This window comes from Manihot esculenta, chromosome 7 (genome assembly GCF_001659605.2).
Source record: "Manihot esculenta cultivar AM560-2 chromosome 7, M.esculenta_v8, whole genome shotgun sequence".
Lineage (NCBI taxonomy): Eukaryota > Viridiplantae > Streptophyta > Magnoliopsida > Malpighiales > Euphorbiaceae > Manihot > Manihot esculenta.
Window position 1 is genome coordinate 33,610,356 of NC_035167.2, and position 17,244 is coordinate 33,627,599.

General features: G+C 34.1%; 2 protein-coding genes across 7 annotated transcripts; both read left to right on the forward strand.

The window, feature by feature from the left end:
• The first annotated feature begins 177 nt into the window (after positions 1–177).
• LOC122724062 lies at positions 178–11,151 on the forward strand. Of its 6 annotated transcripts, XM_043958481.1 has the most exons (9): positions 178–576; positions 1,027–1,069; positions 2,048–2,111; positions 7,915–8,033; positions 8,145–8,182; positions 9,116–9,205; positions 9,312–9,375; positions 10,180–10,227; positions 10,764–11,151. In XM_043958481.1, exons 1-6 carry the CDS (start codon positions 440–442, stop codon positions 9,123–9,125), a joined length of 411 nt encoding a protein of 136 aa, XP_043814416.1. In that variant the 5' UTR covers positions 178–439; the 3' UTR covers positions 9,126–9,205; positions 9,312–9,375; positions 10,180–10,227; positions 10,764–11,151. The 6 variants fall into 6 exon arrangements, with proteins under 6 accessions (XP_043814416.1, XP_043814419.1, XP_043814418.1 ...); XM_043958484.1 differs by lacking the exons at positions 7,915–8,033; positions 8,145–8,182 and having other exon boundaries at positions 10,764–10,809; positions 10,965–11,151; XM_043958483.1 differs by lacking the exons at positions 7,915–8,033; positions 8,145–8,182 and having other exon boundaries at positions 10,764–10,809; positions 10,968–11,151.
• A 2,399-nt stretch (positions 11,152–13,550) lies between these two features.
• Positions 13,551–16,446, forward strand: LOC110618859 (protein trichome birefringence-like 33). Its single transcript, XM_021762130.2, has 6 exons — positions 13,551–13,954; positions 14,060–14,276; positions 14,995–15,166; positions 15,259–15,458; positions 15,557–15,715; positions 15,838–16,446. Exons 1-6 carry the CDS (start codon positions 13,777–13,779, stop codon positions 16,175–16,177), a joined length of 1,266 nt encoding a protein of 421 aa, XP_021617822.1. The 5' UTR covers positions 13,551–13,776; the 3' UTR covers positions 16,178–16,446.
• The last annotated feature ends 798 nt before the right edge of the window (positions 16,447–17,244 follow it).

Genomic DNA, 17,244 nt, shown 5'->3' on the forward strand with positions numbered 1-17,244 from the left:
ATTTTTTTTTATTATTTGATTAATTGTATGAAAAATATTAAAATTATTTTTATCGTTAAAATTGAAAATAATATTTTAAATTCTTCAGAAAATATATAATCAGGATTATAAATTATAAATTTATTAAATCCAAAAAGTCATTTTGACCTTAATCGCTCATCCCCTGTAAATAAAGTGCCAAGAAAAAGCAGTGTCCTTTTTCTTTGGACACATTGCTCCTTTTTCACCGTCACATGTCATTAATCAATGCCGAGGACCTTTGCCCAGCATTGTTGAGCTCGCAACTTCTATGCAGTTTCTCTTTTCTCTCTGATAAACAGCCAACAATGAATAGATAAAACGAAAAGAAAAGGGAAGATCAATACACAATTGAATTGGCAAAAAATGACAATGGGCATCAATTCATTGAATTTTTTTTTTTCCAACCTTAGTCTCTGCAATGATTCTACGAATTGGGTATCTAAACTCTGTATCTGCAGTCTGCCAACTCAACTTTGTTGATGGCCACAAGCTTTTCAACTTCAGTTTAGCATCTCCTCTCCCAAAATTTCCTCACGGTGTCCTCAGCGAAGATGGGTATTATCTCTTTCTCTTTTTCTTGATTTTGGAATTTATCATCTGATTATGTTATTTTGCACTGGTAAGAGTTGATGCATTGCTTCATTGAATTTTCTTTACATTAGTGTTAGACCCAACTATTATTTTTACTATTTTCTTATTTATTCACTAATCCATGATGACAGTTTGGTATATGCTAATTAAGTATTACTATTTCTAAGAGATAGTAGTAGTGCTGTATAATTGGTATTTTATGGTTTTAATTAATTGAAATCTACTTAGGTTGGGTATTTATCGTAAAGGCTTCTATTAAACATTAAAATTCCATCTGGGAAAAATAATTTCTTTAGCACATCAATCTGAAGTGAAAATTTTCGATTATGGGATCTGTAGCATTAAGTTGGTAGCCTACCTGCGTGTGTCATTTCAGTCCAATCCTTAATAAGATGCTCATTTCTCCTGTTGTAGCTTTTATAAGGTGGCAGTGAATGAATCTGTGCTATGGTTTGAGGTTGGCTCCATCAGGTTACACTTCTTTGTTTTCCATTTACTGTAAGGAGTTTGTTATTATTTTTGGGAGATTAAACTCCAAATTGCTTTTGAATTTGGAAGAAATATAATTTAAGCTATATGCTAGCTGGATTTTCATTGCAGTCCAAGATCTCTATGTTGATATTGAAGTATTGAACATTATTGGTCATCCAAAGAATAATGAAAAGAATCCCAATGCTACTGTAAATGTGTGAAAGCCACATAGCCATTTATTTTTTACTTCCATTGTATTTTCTTTGTAATAACCTTTTAGATACCATTATGCACTTATGACCAATTACTTTTAGTTCATTTGACATTGAATTTATCTTATTTGACTCTGTGGACCAACTATGCAATGGGATGATTTTTAATCACAATCCACCTAGATGTGTTGGTTGCCTGCTAAATGCTTCTCCTCTAGATGTATCTCAAATGATTTTTCCATTTTAAACTGATATACCAAGAAAGCATGCATTTTGTAGGATTATTGCATATTTTTACCTTCCTGTCATGTACTGTTAGTTTCATCTTTATTCAATTTTTTCACATCTTCATCATAGGGCTGGAGTTATCTCTGGAAGGTTGTCTTTAATCCAAATTGAACAATAGAATTATTCGAAGGTTATTATAGCAATGATGTGAGAGACTCTAAGTAGAATCTTGTCGTTATAGAGAAATTCCATTGGACTTAAAACATTTCATATTTTCCTGGAACAAGGTGCTAGACGTTCATATATTGGATAAAAAGCAATATTGTTGCTTGCTTTAATTTGTCTAGAGGCACCTGCATGGGAGAAGCAACAAATATCTAGCGTTTATTTCCTGCCAAATCTATTTAAGAATACCAATGTTGTTATTCTTAATTACATATGCTAGGTATCATAACGTAAATGCTTTCTTCGGACGTCTTGTATACCATTTTTCTGTGGACTTAACTGTCTTCTTGATACTGTAGGATTGTGGGGGGCCGTTACATTATGGCATGGAATGTAGTGCACTTGTGACAGACAACATAGGAGGTAAATATATAGCATAAATGCCTGACTTTAAGGCATATTCACATTGAATTTGGAGATATGTTAATGTTCATGGAGAATTTCTTTCGTGCTATGTTTGTTTAGTATAATGAACTGATATGTTTGGAATATTTTATCCTGAACAGTACCAAACTGATAAGGCTTTTATATTTTGTTGCTAATTTTTCAAACTAATATGCCTAATTTGATCCTTAACCCAACAAGTATATCATATATTTGCATTTTGCACTTAACTAGTATTTCTTATGAATTATAATGAACTGAGAGCAGAGAGTTATTTTTGTTGTTGGAATGGTAAAGAATGTTGCTAATTTTTTTCCCCAAATCAAGTAACTTGTTACATTGAACAAATTACTAACAAATGTCAATCACAAAGGGAGCTCTCTCCAAAGTTTTTCTTTGACAAGCTAGTTGATATCTCTTCATTTTATTCATCGTATATAACATTGTCTTTTGCTGGAAAAGAAAAGTTCTTTTTGTTTATTATATGTAGGTAGATATACTGTTTAATTAAGTGTGCATAATGGAAACACTAGTTGATTGCTTCAAAATAGAATCTCAGCATTATTATTTGTTGACTTATTTGCTGATCCTAACTGATTCTAGGGATATGATTTGATTAGAATTCTTAATTATCTTTATAATTATTATTTGATTATTTGCTTCCTGTTTAGATATAATTCTTTGTGTATAAATAGTCATGTAAACCAATTATAAAAATTAAGAGTGAAATTCAAGAATACTCTAAATTTTTCCAAAATTCTTCATGGTATTAGAGCTACCCTGGGTTAGACAAATTGTGCGGAGCTAGTGGGCCTGCAAGGAAAGGGCTACCCGTGTGAGACGAGGTGGAGCCGCCTGAGGTACTAGCAAACCACAATACCTGAGGGTGTCCAGTCCTGGTTTAGCAATTGCATCCGATTCAGTTGCGACAAGGACTTGCGGGATTTCGTCCTACATCGGTGGAATACGGTAAATCGAAATTATATATAATAGCTAGCACGAAACTATTAAATAACTTGGGTTAACCATTTTGAACCAAGTGGAAAGTGGGTCCAAAAGTTATTTGGGTCAGTTTGGGCCGGGCTGTTTCAATTGGTAGCAGAGCCTTTCCCTGATTTTAGGGTTCAAATTCAAATTTTCCTTTTGAGGGTTTCAAAACCCTAGATCTACCTTTTTGATACTAATCCATCTAGGAGCCTTTCCTTCTCACCGCGCGTGTCCCATCACCTGACGCTGCTTTGCCGCTTTGATCACTCCGGCGACGATTTCGACCATCTTTCCGGCTTTCCCGTGCTGCTACCCGGTCTTTTGGTGAATCAATTGGGCTCTCTTGTGTGTACAACCTTGAGTACCTCCTATTCTTTCACGGTTCATAAATCTTTACCATGGCAGAAGGTAAAAGGGTCTCAATTCCTAACTCTGATTACTCAGCCTCCGGTGCCACATCTAACTTTGTAAATTCAGGTAATGCTTCCTCTCTTAATAATGTTCTATGGATTATCAATTCTGGTGCGAATAGACACATGACAGGCTCTTCTAAAGGCTTTCTCAATTATTTTTCTTCTCTAACCAAAGATAGTGTTAGGATTGCTGATGGCTCTTTTACTCCCATATCCGGAACAGGTTCTGTTATTTGCACATCCAACATTAAATTATCATTTGTCCTTCATGTTCTCCACTTTCCTGTCAACCTTTTATCAGTCAGTGCTATCACCAATGCCCTTAACTGTAAAATTGAATTCTTTCCTGATCATTGTATTATTCAATATCTTCGCACAGGAAAGAGGATTGATAATGGTAGGTTGCATGATGGCTTATATATGTTGGAGGGTGATCCAGGTTCTTCGATATCTCAAGCCTGTTTTGGAGAAAATAAGGATGTTAATCAGGAAATAATACAGTGGCACAGGTGGTTAGGGCATCCATCATTTTTTCTCTTAGAAAAACTTTATCCTAATTTGTTTGCTAAAACTTAGTTTGATTCTCTATTTTGTGATGTTTGTGACTATGCTAAACTCACTAGAACATCTTATCCTTTGAGTCATAATAAAAGTCAAATTTCTTTTGCGACTATTCATTCTGATATTTGGAGGCCTACTCAAACTGTCTCCTTGTCTGGTAATTGATGGTTTGTCACCTTTATTGATTGTTGCACTCGAATGACTTGGGTCTATTTGATTAAAGCTAAAAGTGATGTTTTTTTCTTGTTTTCAATCCTTTCATAAAATGGATTGTACTCAATTTGATAATAAGGTGAAAATTTTGAGAATTGACAATGGAAGAGAATACATGGATAGTAGCTTTTTTGCTTATTTGGAGAGTAATGAGATAATACACCAGACTAGTTGTCCTTATACTAGTACTCAAAGTGGCATTGCTGAGAGGAAAAATAGGCATCTATTGGAGGTAGTTCGATCTCTTATGTTCACCATGATCTACCCAAAGCATATTGGGGAGATGCAATTCTTGTATCTGCTTATCTTATCAATAGAATGCCTCTTAAGATCCTTGACTTTATGAGTCCTTTGGAGGTTGTACAAGGGAAGAATTCATACGTTGTTCCACCAAAAGTATTTGGGTGTGTTTGCTTTGTCCATACTAGGATGACAAGGAAATTGGATCCCAAGGCCCTTAAATGTGTGTTTGTTGGGTATTCTCCGACATAGAAGGGATACAAGTCTTATCACCCTCCCTCTAGGAAATACTTTGTCAGTATGGATGTTACCTTCCGAGAAACTGAACCCTATTTCAGTACCACCCACTTACCTCTTCAGGGGGGGAATAATGAGCAAGAAGAGGTGATTCCGAATTCGGTGATTCTGAATGATATGGCTCAATTAGAGAGTTTGAGTTCTAGTAGACAGGGGGAGATGTCCAATCAGGGAGGGAGAATTGGTTGTTTGGACAAGTCAGATTTGAGAAGGTATTCGAGGAGAGACAAGGCAGAAGAAGCCATTATGCAGTCTACTCAAAGTCAAGAATCTTCTTCTAGTGAGTTACATAGTCAAGAATCTTCTTCTGGTGAGTTAACCATAACTCTTGAATGCTCCAATGACTTAGATAAACCTATTGCACAAAGAAAATGAGTCAGATCTTGTACTAAACACCCTATTTCTAACTTTGTTTCTTATGAATCCTTATCTCCTTCCTATAGAGCCTTTGTCTTGTCTATTTCCTCTGTGTTTATTCTACAAGATTGGAAGAAAGCTCTTGCAGATCCTAAATGGAAGGAAGCAATGATTGAAGAGATGAAAGCATTGTCTAAAAATGAAACCTGGGAGCTTGTCACTCTCCCACCTGGGAAGAAATTCGTTGGCTGTAAATGGGTGTTCACAGTGAAACACAAAGCTGATGGCACAATTGAATGATTTAAGGTCAGATTGGTTGCTAAATGATTCACCCAAACCTATGGAGTGGATTACCAAGAGACATTTGCCCCAGTTGCAAAAATTAACTCAATCAGAGTTTTGTTATCTTGTGCAGCCAACTTGGACTGGGACTTGTAACAGTTTGATGTGAAGAATGCTTTCCTCCATGGAGATTTAGAGGAGGAAGTGTTCATGGAAATTCCTCCTGGGTTCGCTGATGAGAAGACACAAGGAAATGTGTGCAGGTTAAAAAAAACTTTGTATGGGCTAAAGCAATCTCCCAGAGCTTGGTTTGATAGGTTTAGCAGAGCCATGATATCCTTTGGTTACCAACAAAACAATGCTGATCACACTCTGTTTATTAAACATCACAAGGGTAAGATCACCCTTCTTATTGTGTATGTTGATGATATAGTAGTGACAGGTGATGACAAAGAGGAAATGGCTAAACTAAAAAGGTTGTTAGCTCAGGAATTTGAAATTAAAGATCTAGAAAAACTGCAATATTTCCTAGGTATCGAGGTGGCTAGATCAGAAAAAGGAATTTTCATCTCCCAAAGAAAGTACATTCTGGATCTTTTGGAAGAAACTTGTATGATGGGGTGTAAACCAACAAGATCCCCATTGAAAGTAATCACAAGCTAGAAGCAGGAACTGGTGAGTCCGTGGATATTGGAAGATACCAAAGATTGATAGAAAGGTTGATTTATCTCTCACACACTCGACCGGATATAGCCTATGCTGTTAGCTTAGTCAGCCAATTCATGCATGACCCTTGCGAGACTCATATGCAGGCTATACTTCGCATCTTGAGATACCTAAAGTCTGCGCCAGGAAAAGGGTTTTTTTACTCCAAACATGGTCATCTCCGAGATGAAACTTTTATAGATGCAGATTGGGCAGGATCTCTCGATGACAGGAGATCCACCTCTGGCTACTGCACAGTTGTGGGAGGGAACCTTGTCACCTGGAGGAGCAAAAAACAAAGTGTTGTTGCTCGGTTAAGTGCTGAAGCAGAATACAAAGCAATGGTCCAAGGTGTGTGTGAACTCTTATGGTTGCAGAAGTTATTAAGGGAGTTGAGGTTGTCCGATAGAGACATGATAACTTTATATTGTGACAATAAATCTGCTATAAGTATAGCACAAAATCCAGTCCAACATGACTGGATGAAGCACATTGAAATTGATCGGCACTTCATTAAAGAAAAATTAACAGACGATGTCTTGATCCTAGTTCATGTGACTTCTACTGTGCAACTTGCGGATGTGTTTACTAAAGGGCTCAACAACAAAATCTACCATAATCTGATTTGCAAGTTGGACATGTGTGACATCTTTGCACCAACTTGAGGGGGAGTGTTGATTTATTTGCTGATCCTAACTGATTCTAGGGATATGATTTGATTTGATTAGAATCCTTAATTATCTTTGTAATTATTATTTGATTATTTGCTTCCTATTTAGATATAATTCTTTGTATATAAAGAGTCATGTAAACCAATTGTAAAGATTAAGAGTGAAATACAAGAATACTCTAAATTTTCCCAAAATTCTTCATTATCTTATGTGGGGAATCACTATATCAATGTTTTCTTTCCTATCTATCACAATATGCCTGCCATCTATATCATTGTGTAAATGTTTTAGTAATTGACTTTTGTGAAGGCTTGACCACTTTTGGCAAATCATAGTTGGTTCCTGAAGCACAATCTGAGCTTTATTTTTGTGAATTCCATGATGAACTTTTGCTTATGTTTTTTTTTTTTCTTTCTGATGAAAGAAAACATGAAACAACTTTAGGACTCATTTGAAGAATGGGAAAAAAAAAAAAAAAAAGAAAAAAGAAAAACCTTGTATGACCTAATATAAAGCTAATTGAGGGAAGTGGAAAATGCACTTTTCCTGGTGATTAATATATTTGGGTTCATACTCCCAGGAAACATGAAAAGGGGAGCAAATGGTTAGAAACATTGTTCTTAACATCAGGCTTACTCTCAAAGGATAGCAAGTTTTTTAGATTCCTATACTGAAGGTCTTACACAACCATGGAGCTCAACTATGGATCTTTGTCATTTGAAATATTGGTTTTGGTAGGTTAAGTTGGAGATTTCCTTGTAGATTTTAATTAGACCTCTTCACATTTGCAGTTTATGATGTATGCACTACTATTGGACATGTCTGATCTGTGTTACTAGCATCATTGGTAAGATATTTCTTCCTTTATTTAAATAGTGTGAATAATATTTTGTTATTATTTTTGGCATGTCTGCCACAGATGTATTTTGGTTAATGTAACGAGTGTTTTGTGCCCTACAAAATGCTCTCTTGCTTGTGAGGGTGATCTATTCAACCCTTCTATATAAATACACTTGCAAGTGCCTAACATTATCTTTATAATCATCAATAATGTAGATGAACGGAATCCACAAAAAGGTGTCATTGTTAAGATGTCAAATACTGTTAAGACATCCACTGGCTCCAAGAATTGTTCGCTCAATGTCTCTGTCATTTGCGATTCAAATGGTGTTCAAGTGAGAGAAGTTCTTTTTTCCCTTCCTCCTACTTGTTCTAATACATTAATTCTCTCTATATCTGGTAGTACTTTGTTTATTCCTTGATTTTGTCATCACTATGTTTCACAGGGGCCACATTCACTGGAGAAATTAGGGACCTGTGATTTGTGAGCGTCTGCAATTCATCTAGAACTTAAAATGTTTAATGTTCTGTAAATTATTTTATTAGCTCTATGTCGCCAAATGTTTGTCTGCAGCAAGCAATATGTGCTGCACAGTTTGAGTTCACATGTTTAAGTATACAACTAAATGCCTAAGTCTTAACCCCTTCAACTTCAGGATATATTTGAGCAACGCATATCATCTCTTATGAATGGTGTTATCATGCTTTGTTGACGATCAACTTCCTGGCATTTCCTATGTATTTGAAAATTTGTGTTTTTGCATGCCTATTGGACATCAGGTGTTGGCTATGGCATAGTATGGAATCTGCTAATCCTGCTGTTATAGACTGATAGCCTTTTTGTTTCTCATCTTGAACTCTCTTTTAGTAAACCAGAGGACATGGGATTAATTGTCTGCATGATTCTACATTTTCTTGAGATGGATTTGATTGGACGTTTCCATTTCTTCCCACTGTTATCACTTAACATTAAAGTCTTTTCTTGCCAGTGTTGGTATTCCAGACATTTATTAAGGTAGTTTTTAGTTAGAACTTAGAAGTTAGATAAGTGGCTGATTAATACCTTTTAAATTCCTTTGGAAAAAGGTGTTATCAATCCATTCCATGCTATTTCGTGTTATACTCGTGTTGTGTCCTTCTTTAAGGGCATCGCTTCTGCTAGCAAGTTATGGTGTATAATGGAAAATATGCTGTAACTGGTGATCCTGTAACATTTGCAGTGGGCCAAAAGATTTCAACATGTGAAGACCAGAGAATAAATAGTAAAAATAGTGAATATTGTAGATTTTGTAGTTTTATCATGGATAGGTTTTATATTTGTAATTCTATTTTGTCCCTGTCAACTGCTCTTTTGATACATTTATAGGATTTGACTTGCATATGAACGTTTCAAGTCTGTCATTTTTTATTGTAACAGGCTGCAGTAATACAGGCAGCATCCTTTGGGTTGTGCCATTGTATCTGTTCATGGGAAGGGATGGGGCTGGTTTGGTACCTTGGTCATCATGTAAGGATTTCAATTCTTTTTTTCTTTTCCTCATGAATAGATTTGATCTGGTTAAACTATCATAGACTTGGAGTCACCTTGATTGACTGATTGTTTCATTTTTCAGTATCTTATGTCTTTCTGGTAGCTATATGCTGGTGGGTGCAGTCCTTGGAGCACGTGAGTTAGATGTATGCTTCATCTCTATCTGTTTTCTTGATTGTTTGAACTATTTTAACCGACAATGACACCTGTGCTTATCCAAAATCAAGCTTAATAATGCAATTGTGCATTATGGAGCAACATTGTTAACATCTGTTAATACATGCATAAAGAAATTGGTCCAGTGTCCATAATCTATTATTTGTAATGTGACTAAATTTTTTGTGTTTATTGGTGAATCATGCTTTCCAATTCCTTTGGAATTCAAATGAGAGATTTATTGGAGGCTTGGAGCATGTAGAATATGTTCATATTCTGTGCTTAACTAACCATTGAGGCATGCAACACTGTGCATGACTCTATGGTGGCTTTGGCATTCCAATGGCTTCAAGCATGAATAGCCATTTTGATGTGAATGACAATGTCCTGAACATGGTCTTTAGCATTGGCAAAGAAGCAATAGAAAATCTTCAAGGTCTATACTAAGGCTGCTTGATCAGTTCTGACCAGAAGGAACAAATAAATCTGAATGTGCTGCCTGATGTTCTTCTATCTCAAGTAGGTGTCATTGCATAGACCAATTTCCACTATTTGGGAACACAAACTTAGACATGTATCCGAAATGGTACACGTGTCTCAGTTCTGTCATTATACTTCTTTTCTTATACTATTGAAAGACCAGACTCGAACAGCTTAGGAATGTGTGAGTAGCAGTATATGTTTATCTTTACAGAAACTTAGCAGGTCAGCTGCGTAAATTAACAACAGTGCTTACCTGCTGTTGTAATCGCAAACTTTAAGTTTTAACTCATTATGTTTTCCTCTTTTATCAGATGATTCCAAGCTTTGATTTTTGGGTCACACTGCCTCAGATAACACAGGTAATGATATTATGTATTTGCTTTTACTGCAAAATTTTCCCTTGCTTGGTTCTGTAACATGGAACATGCCAAGCAAATATTCATTGACTACACATATGGCATTATTCAGGGGATTTAAAATTATTGATTAAGCCATATCTAATTTTTATTGATCAAATAGTTGAATGTGAAATGATAAACGCTCACCATAAGCTAAGGTCCATTAAGATTTCATCAGGCTAATATCTTTTTGCAAAGCTCCTGAAGTTAAATTATTGTCCAGCAGCAATCTCCTATTTGAAGTGGATGACTGACTCACTCTCTCAAAAAGAAGAAAACAAGAACTATGTAATTTTGAAACTCTTAAGCCAGTTGCAACTCTGATTGATTGACTGTACAAAAGGAGAAGCCAATTCTATCTAAATTTGCTGAAACTACAAATATCAAACTAGAATCTAACTTTACCTACATTAGACATATTTGGTATAAATATCTGAAAAGCTTAACATTCTGTCAAGTATTGAACTTAGGAATTTATCATTTTAATCTCCTTGCAGAGTTATTTTGCATCTCTGGTGTGGAAATTTAGAGGAGCAACAGAAGGTATTAGTATTCTTCATTGATGATTGTATTTGCACAGTAGAAAACTAGCTACTCTTTCTGGAGGTTGTCTATGGTTGATTTTACATAGAGTATAAATGAAACTGGAGTAGATAGGGCCAGACTGAATTTTTGTTTGGTGTCTTGGATGCTGATAGCAGTTGGCCTTACCGTGAGGTCCATGGCAATGGACACTTGATATTTTCACATCCATACTGCGACTGTGCTTAGCATAAAGCTGCAATGTGATCCATGGAATGATGAATATCGATGTTTTTAACCGTTTAGTTCATAACCTTGCTAAGGGTAACTTCGTGACTATGAAGTGATGGTTTTATTCTTGATAATGCAAAGCATTTAGAAACTGCAAAGGCGTATGAATTTTGGCTCTTGAAAGTGGCCAAGGATCATGGTTTCAAATGGCAGCTGTGGCATCAGATTTCTTTAGTAGTGAAACTTAGAGAAATTTAGGAGAAAGTTGAGAAGAGAGCTTGAGAATTGAGAGAAATTTATTTATTTATTTATTTATTTATTTTTAGTTTTAGCAATTTGGCTTGAAAAATGAAGTGATAAGGCTGAAAAAAGGGTCTTGAAGCCTTCAATTGTTCAAACATCACATGAAGAAGGCTATTCTCACTCCCTAGCAAGAAGATAGCATTCTCTACAAATTTGTGCAGATAAAAGAAAGTAACGGTAGGCTATTAAGTCATAGCCGATAACGGCCGTTAAGTCATAGCCTATAACGGCCGTCAATTGTGTAATGGATTACAAAACAGTTTGAATTTACAAAACAGCTGTTATTCAAACAAAATTTTATTGCCGTTAAATAACGGCATTAATGGCCATGACCTTCCCCAAAACTTATAACATAACCGCCATTATTTAAAAACATGTAGAGGATTATGGATTGAAAAAAGCTGGCAGTAGTGCTAATCTACTGCATGTGTTGTGATAGGCTTGAAGAAGCCACTGACCATTGACCAAAGAAAGATTGGATCCTTAACGACTAGGTAGCAGAAAAGGGCCAGAATATAAAACTAGCAAAATAGTTTCTGCTAGTATAACATAACTTTCAAGGCCCCAGCACAGGTTCCCTGTGATCCTCAAAAGTCTTCTCTTGTCTGCAATAAGAAAACTGAGAATGAAGACATGAAATATTAAATAAAACTCACCAGATATGTGAATACTTGTTCTAATATGGTCGGAGTTGGAGAAAGGAGAGAGGTAGCTGTTACTTAGATGGCAAGAATTAGTTGGACAAAAGAAAATCTTGCAATGGCAGAGGAAGTGGTGACAGAGAATATCTATTTGATAAAGACCTATTAGCGATCTCCATCTTCTATTCAGTTATTTTCAATAGCAATATTTATGTTAACATTTTGGAAGGGTTAAAACTCCATTTTTAGCCTTTTAGCTACCTGTGATTTTGAAAGTTTTGTACCTCAGTAGTGTCTATCATGATTATGGTGTCCCAAATTCAACTAATCTTTGAACTGGGTATTGATTTTATCCATTTCTTATGGATGTGACCAAATCTTTATAAAAAAAATAATTAACAAGATTGAAAAAAGGAAGAAATAATGGCAGGAAAGTTTTCAGGCTTGCTTAATATTGAAAACTTGTTCATTTCTGAACCATATTTTTATTCTACAAGACTTGTTCAAATCCTTTTATTTTTCTTCTTTATTAACTTAATCAAATTTTCAAACTCAATATCTCATAATCTTAAAAATGATTTTAATACTATTGAGTTAAAATTTAAAATTGATAAATCTCTTAATCTCAATTTCTAATGGTTTGATTAGAACAGAGAAATACAAAAACAAATAAATAAGCAATATTTGTTGATGTAATGTAGAAAAATTTTGTTTCTTCACTATTTTCCTGCTTATGTTCATTTGAACATTATCTTAAATATGTTAAAAAATTAAAATTCTTAACATCACTAAGAATTGATAATGGGATACCCAATAATAATAATAATAATAATTCAGTAGGTAACAAATTATTTATTACTTATTTTTGTAAAAATCACTAAAATAATTATAATAATAATTAAAAAAAGAAAGGGAAAAGTACCAACCACTTGAAACTGAAATATCACCAAATTCTCACCAGCAACTTAAATATAATAGCCACCTTCTCTCAAATGATTTACATGGTTTAAGATTAATAAATCATTTTGTATATAAAAGTATTGCTGTAAAAAAAAAAATTAAAAAGAAAAGGGAAAATGATATGCTATCTTTATAGACACCCTTAACTTAGAAGTAAAGTGAAATTATAACACTTCTCTAACAATTATGCACTACCCACTACACTTACTCATCAAGCTATTCCTCAAAAGTCTATCTTCTTTTCAACACTCTCATTCTTTCTGCATACATATATAGGATGCCTCACATAGTTTGGACAACAAAAATCTATGAATTTATTATTATTATTATTACAGAATTTTGGAAAAATAAATTGGATTACTGTTAAATATTGTAGGCAGAGAACCACAAGAAACTATTGATTAGAGGGTAAACAAATAATTCAAACTAGACTTTTTAATTATATTTTATTCGCTATATTATTTTAACATAAATTAAATAAAATGATTGAAATTATATGATAATTTTGTTTTACTTTACTCAAAGTAATATATAATATAATCTTATTTTAATAAAGAAAAATTAAGATATACTTAAGAATATATATATATAATATCAATTAAGGGACCACAAAAACCAACAGAAAATAGAATAAATGAACAAATCAAACGGTTAGGAGGCATCAAAATCAACTTGATGTTAGTATCATCTATGGCAAGTGCACATGATTTTATCCTACACAATCAATCCTCTAATGACTGAAACAACACAATAACAACTCCAAAAATTTCATATAAAACATCCTTATTAAAACATAATAATCATATGTTATGTAATAAAAGCATAGTACAAACTCTCCCCAAGAATAAGGAAAATGAAGTCTCCTCTCTCTGCTTCTTCTTCTTCTGTCCTCATCAGAAAAGCTCGTCTCTCTCCATTTCTCTTCACTCTTCTTGCCTTCATTGTCTTCGTTGCTATCCTTTATGGCGAAGACTTCATGTGTCTCCTCGGCCAACTCGACCCAAACTCCGGCAGCCTCCTAACAAGAACTGGTGAGTGTAGCTCATTGTTGGTTTAATGAGAAAAATTAACTTGTTTTCATGCATGAGTTGAGTTGTTGTTATGACTCATTGAGTTGGGTGTTGTTTTGGGGTTAGAGAAGAAGTGGGAGAAGCTACCTTTTGCCATTGGGAAGACACCAGAAGGGTGTGATATTTTCAGTGGGAGATGGGTGAGGGATGACTTGACTCGTCCACTTTACGATGAGTCGGAATGTCCTTATATTCAACCGCAGTTGACTTGCCAAGAACATGGCAGGCCTGATAAAGATTATCAATACTGGAGATGGCAACCTCATGGCTGTGATCTTCCAAGGTCTTGTTTCTTCTCTCTACTAAATCTCTCCTTATTTCTATAGAACCTTTATTTATTTGATAATGGTAGATTTATGATTCTTATGAAATTTTAATTTCCTGAGCATATAATTTGCTTCTTTCTGTTTCACCATTTTGATTGGTGTTGGGTTAGTGAACAACATCAAGTTATATGCTCAGGAAATAATATTTAATTAATATTTATAAATATAATGCTGTACTCGATCGTAAAGAAAACAATTATATAAAGATTATAATGATTAAGATTTAAGACTAATTGTATAGTAAAGCTTTATAAATTTAATGCATGGTATGAACATTTCAGTATCTTAATTAAGATTAATGTATAAATTAATCAATATATTTATATTATGCTCACATTGAGTTTGGGCTTAGCAATGTGTTGACCCGTCGTCTTCAGAATTTTTGGCTCGCCGGCTTGCTTGTTTTCTCCACCCGATGCCGGCAAGTTCACCGGCTCCCTGCGTTTATAGCGTTACACTTGTCATACGGGCCACCCTCTTAATGGTTTGTGGGACCAACTCAGAGAGCTAATTCCCTCCCCCCAATACGAATGTCAAAAATTAAACCTCATTACTTGTGAATAGCTGTTTATACGTTTTGATGCGGATAAAAATATTTCTGTTTTTACGTTAGATTAAAGCTTGTTTCTAATGCTCTATACGACATTAATTAATGTCGTTTCAAACTATATACAGTTTCAATGCCACGTTGATGCTTGAGACCCTACGAGGAAAGAGAATGATGTTTGTTGGGGACTCATTGAACCGTGGCCAGTATGTTTCTATGGTCTGTCTTCTTCATAGACTCATCCCTGAAGATGCCAAATCCATGGAGACTTTCGATTCACTCACTGTCTTCACTGCCAAGGTGAATAATTGAAATTTTCTTTCTTTTTTTAAATTTAATTTTATTAATTAATAAGCTTAACATATTTCTTTTTTTAATTAATTTATATGTAGGAGTATAATGCCACGATTGAGTTCTACTGGGCACCATTTCTTCTAGAATCAAATTCTGACAATGCTGTCATTCATAGGATATCTGATAGGATTGTAAGGAAAGGTTCAATCAACAAACATGGCAAGCATTGGAAAAAAGTTGATATTATGGTCTTCAATACTTATCTATGGTGGATGACTGGTCTCAAAATGAAGATCTTGTAACTCTCTTCTCTTCTTCCCTTTTATCAAACTTATCATGTCACCCTAGAGCTACCTAGCTCAACTAAGGTCTAATGATGACTTACTGCATTTTCAGGCGAGGGTCTTTCGACGACGAAGCGAAAGATATCGTGGAGATAGCGACGGAAGACGCTTACCGGATGGCAATGAAAAGTATGTTGAGATGGGTTAGAAAGAATATGAACCCTAGGAAAACTAGGGTCTTCTTCACCAGCATGTCACCTTCTCATGGAAAGTAAGTAACTCTCACTTACTTTTTTCTTGTCGAGAAATTTTCGAATACAAACTTTTTCATTATAACTATTGATTATGGTAGATTAGACATATCCAGTAATCTAATGTTTGAAGTTTCTGTAGGAGCATAGATTGGGGAGGTGAACCGGGACTCAACTGTTATAACGAGACAACTTTGATAGATAATACGACCTACTGGGGTTCGGATTGCAGGAAGAGCATAATGGAAGTGATAGGAGAAGTGTTTAGTAAATCGAAATTCCCAATCTCATTTCTGAACATAACTCAACTATCAAGTTATAGAAAAGATGCACACACATCAATCTACAAGAAGCAATGGAGTCCATTGACTCCTGAGCAGCTAGCTAATCCTGTAAGCTATGCAGATTGTGTGCATTGGTGTTTACCTGGCCTTCAAGATACTTGGAATGAGCTTCTATTTACCAAACTCTTTTATCCTTAATAGATTTTACTCATAAAATCATGAGTGGTGAATTAAAGCTCTTTCTTTTTTCCTTTGAAATGGGGTTTCTGAGTGTTGAAATTTTTTGGTGGAGTAATTGATGTTGTGGAATTGGGAAGGAGGAGAGAAAGAGATGAAACAAAATGTCGAGAAAAGATAAAGAAGAGAATCTGTTTATAATAGTAGTCATTATTGTTGCAATGGAAATTCACAGCAAAATTTTTGTTTGTGAAATGAAAAGCTCACTGCTTTAGAAATGCCCCTTTTTCAGTTTTAGCATGACTTCCTCCGTTATAATATTAATTCAATGGTTTTTTTTTTTTTTTTTTTTTTTTTTTTTTTCCTTCTGCAATTAAATACTCCCTTCCTCCATTTCATAATTTTGTCCACATTTCTTTTTTTTTATCGTCTTAATTGTACATTTTATTTTTTTTTACTATAATAATATATAAAATAATTATTATAACTCGATTTAATTTTATTTTATTTTTAAAAAATCTCTCAAAATATTTTTTAATATTTAATAAAATTTAATATTTTTAAAATAAATATAATTAAAAAATTAATAAAAAAATATTTTTCATAATATATATAAAAAATAAAATAAACAAAAATTATTTAACAGATGGAATAACTTATTCATATTAATTTAGCAAATCGATGTACAAACAATATTTATAGAAAAAAATTAATATTTAATTCTTAAGTGTTACCATTAATACTGATTTGAAAATTAAACTATTTAATCTTTTGATTTTATACACTTAAAAAATAGGTTTCGGTATAATCATGATGTGTATATACAATATTTAGAAAAGTCATGTGAACATTTTTATCTAATTCGATAGGGCAGTAGCTGATAACAAATAAAAAATAGATTTTGGTAAAATCATGATGTGTGTACACGGTATTCAGAAGAGTCTTGTGACCATTTTCATCTAATTCGATAGGACAGTAGAAAGTACATATTGAATACAAAGAATCAGACTACCAATATCTCTAACTTTATCAAAATTCGAAATAGATAGGCCGACTTTTTCAAACCTATACTACAAACGAGATTTAAA

What these genes read in the sequence shown, in the direction of transcription:
- LOC122724062 (XM_043958479.1), top strand. Translation starts at nt 440, where the DNA reads ATGATTCTACGAATTGGGTATCTAAACTCTGTATCTGCAGTCTGCCAA. An exon ending in TGTGACAGACAACATAGGAG is followed by an intron (nt 2,112 to 7,914) that starts GTAAATATATAG and finishes TCAATAATGTAG; the next exon opens with ATGAACGGAATCCACAAAAA. An exon ending in GCGATTCAAATGGTGTTCAA is followed by an intron (nt 8,034 to 9,115) that starts GTGAGAGAAGTT and finishes TTATTGTAACAG; the next exon opens with GCTGCAGTAATACAGGCAGC.
- LOC110618859 (XM_021762130.2), top strand. Translation starts at nt 13,777, where the DNA reads ATGAAGTCTCCTCTCTCTGCTTCTTCTTCTTCTGTCCTCATCAGAAAA. An exon ending in CAGCCTCCTAACAAGAACTG is followed by an intron (nt 13,955 to 14,059) that starts GTGAGTGTAGCT and finishes TTTTGGGGTTAG; the next exon opens with AGAAGAAGTGGGAGAAGCTA. An exon ending in GGTCTCAAAATGAAGATCTT is followed by an intron (nt 15,459 to 15,556) that starts GTAACTCTCTTC and finishes CTGCATTTTCAG; the next exon opens with GCGAGGGTCTTTCGACGACG.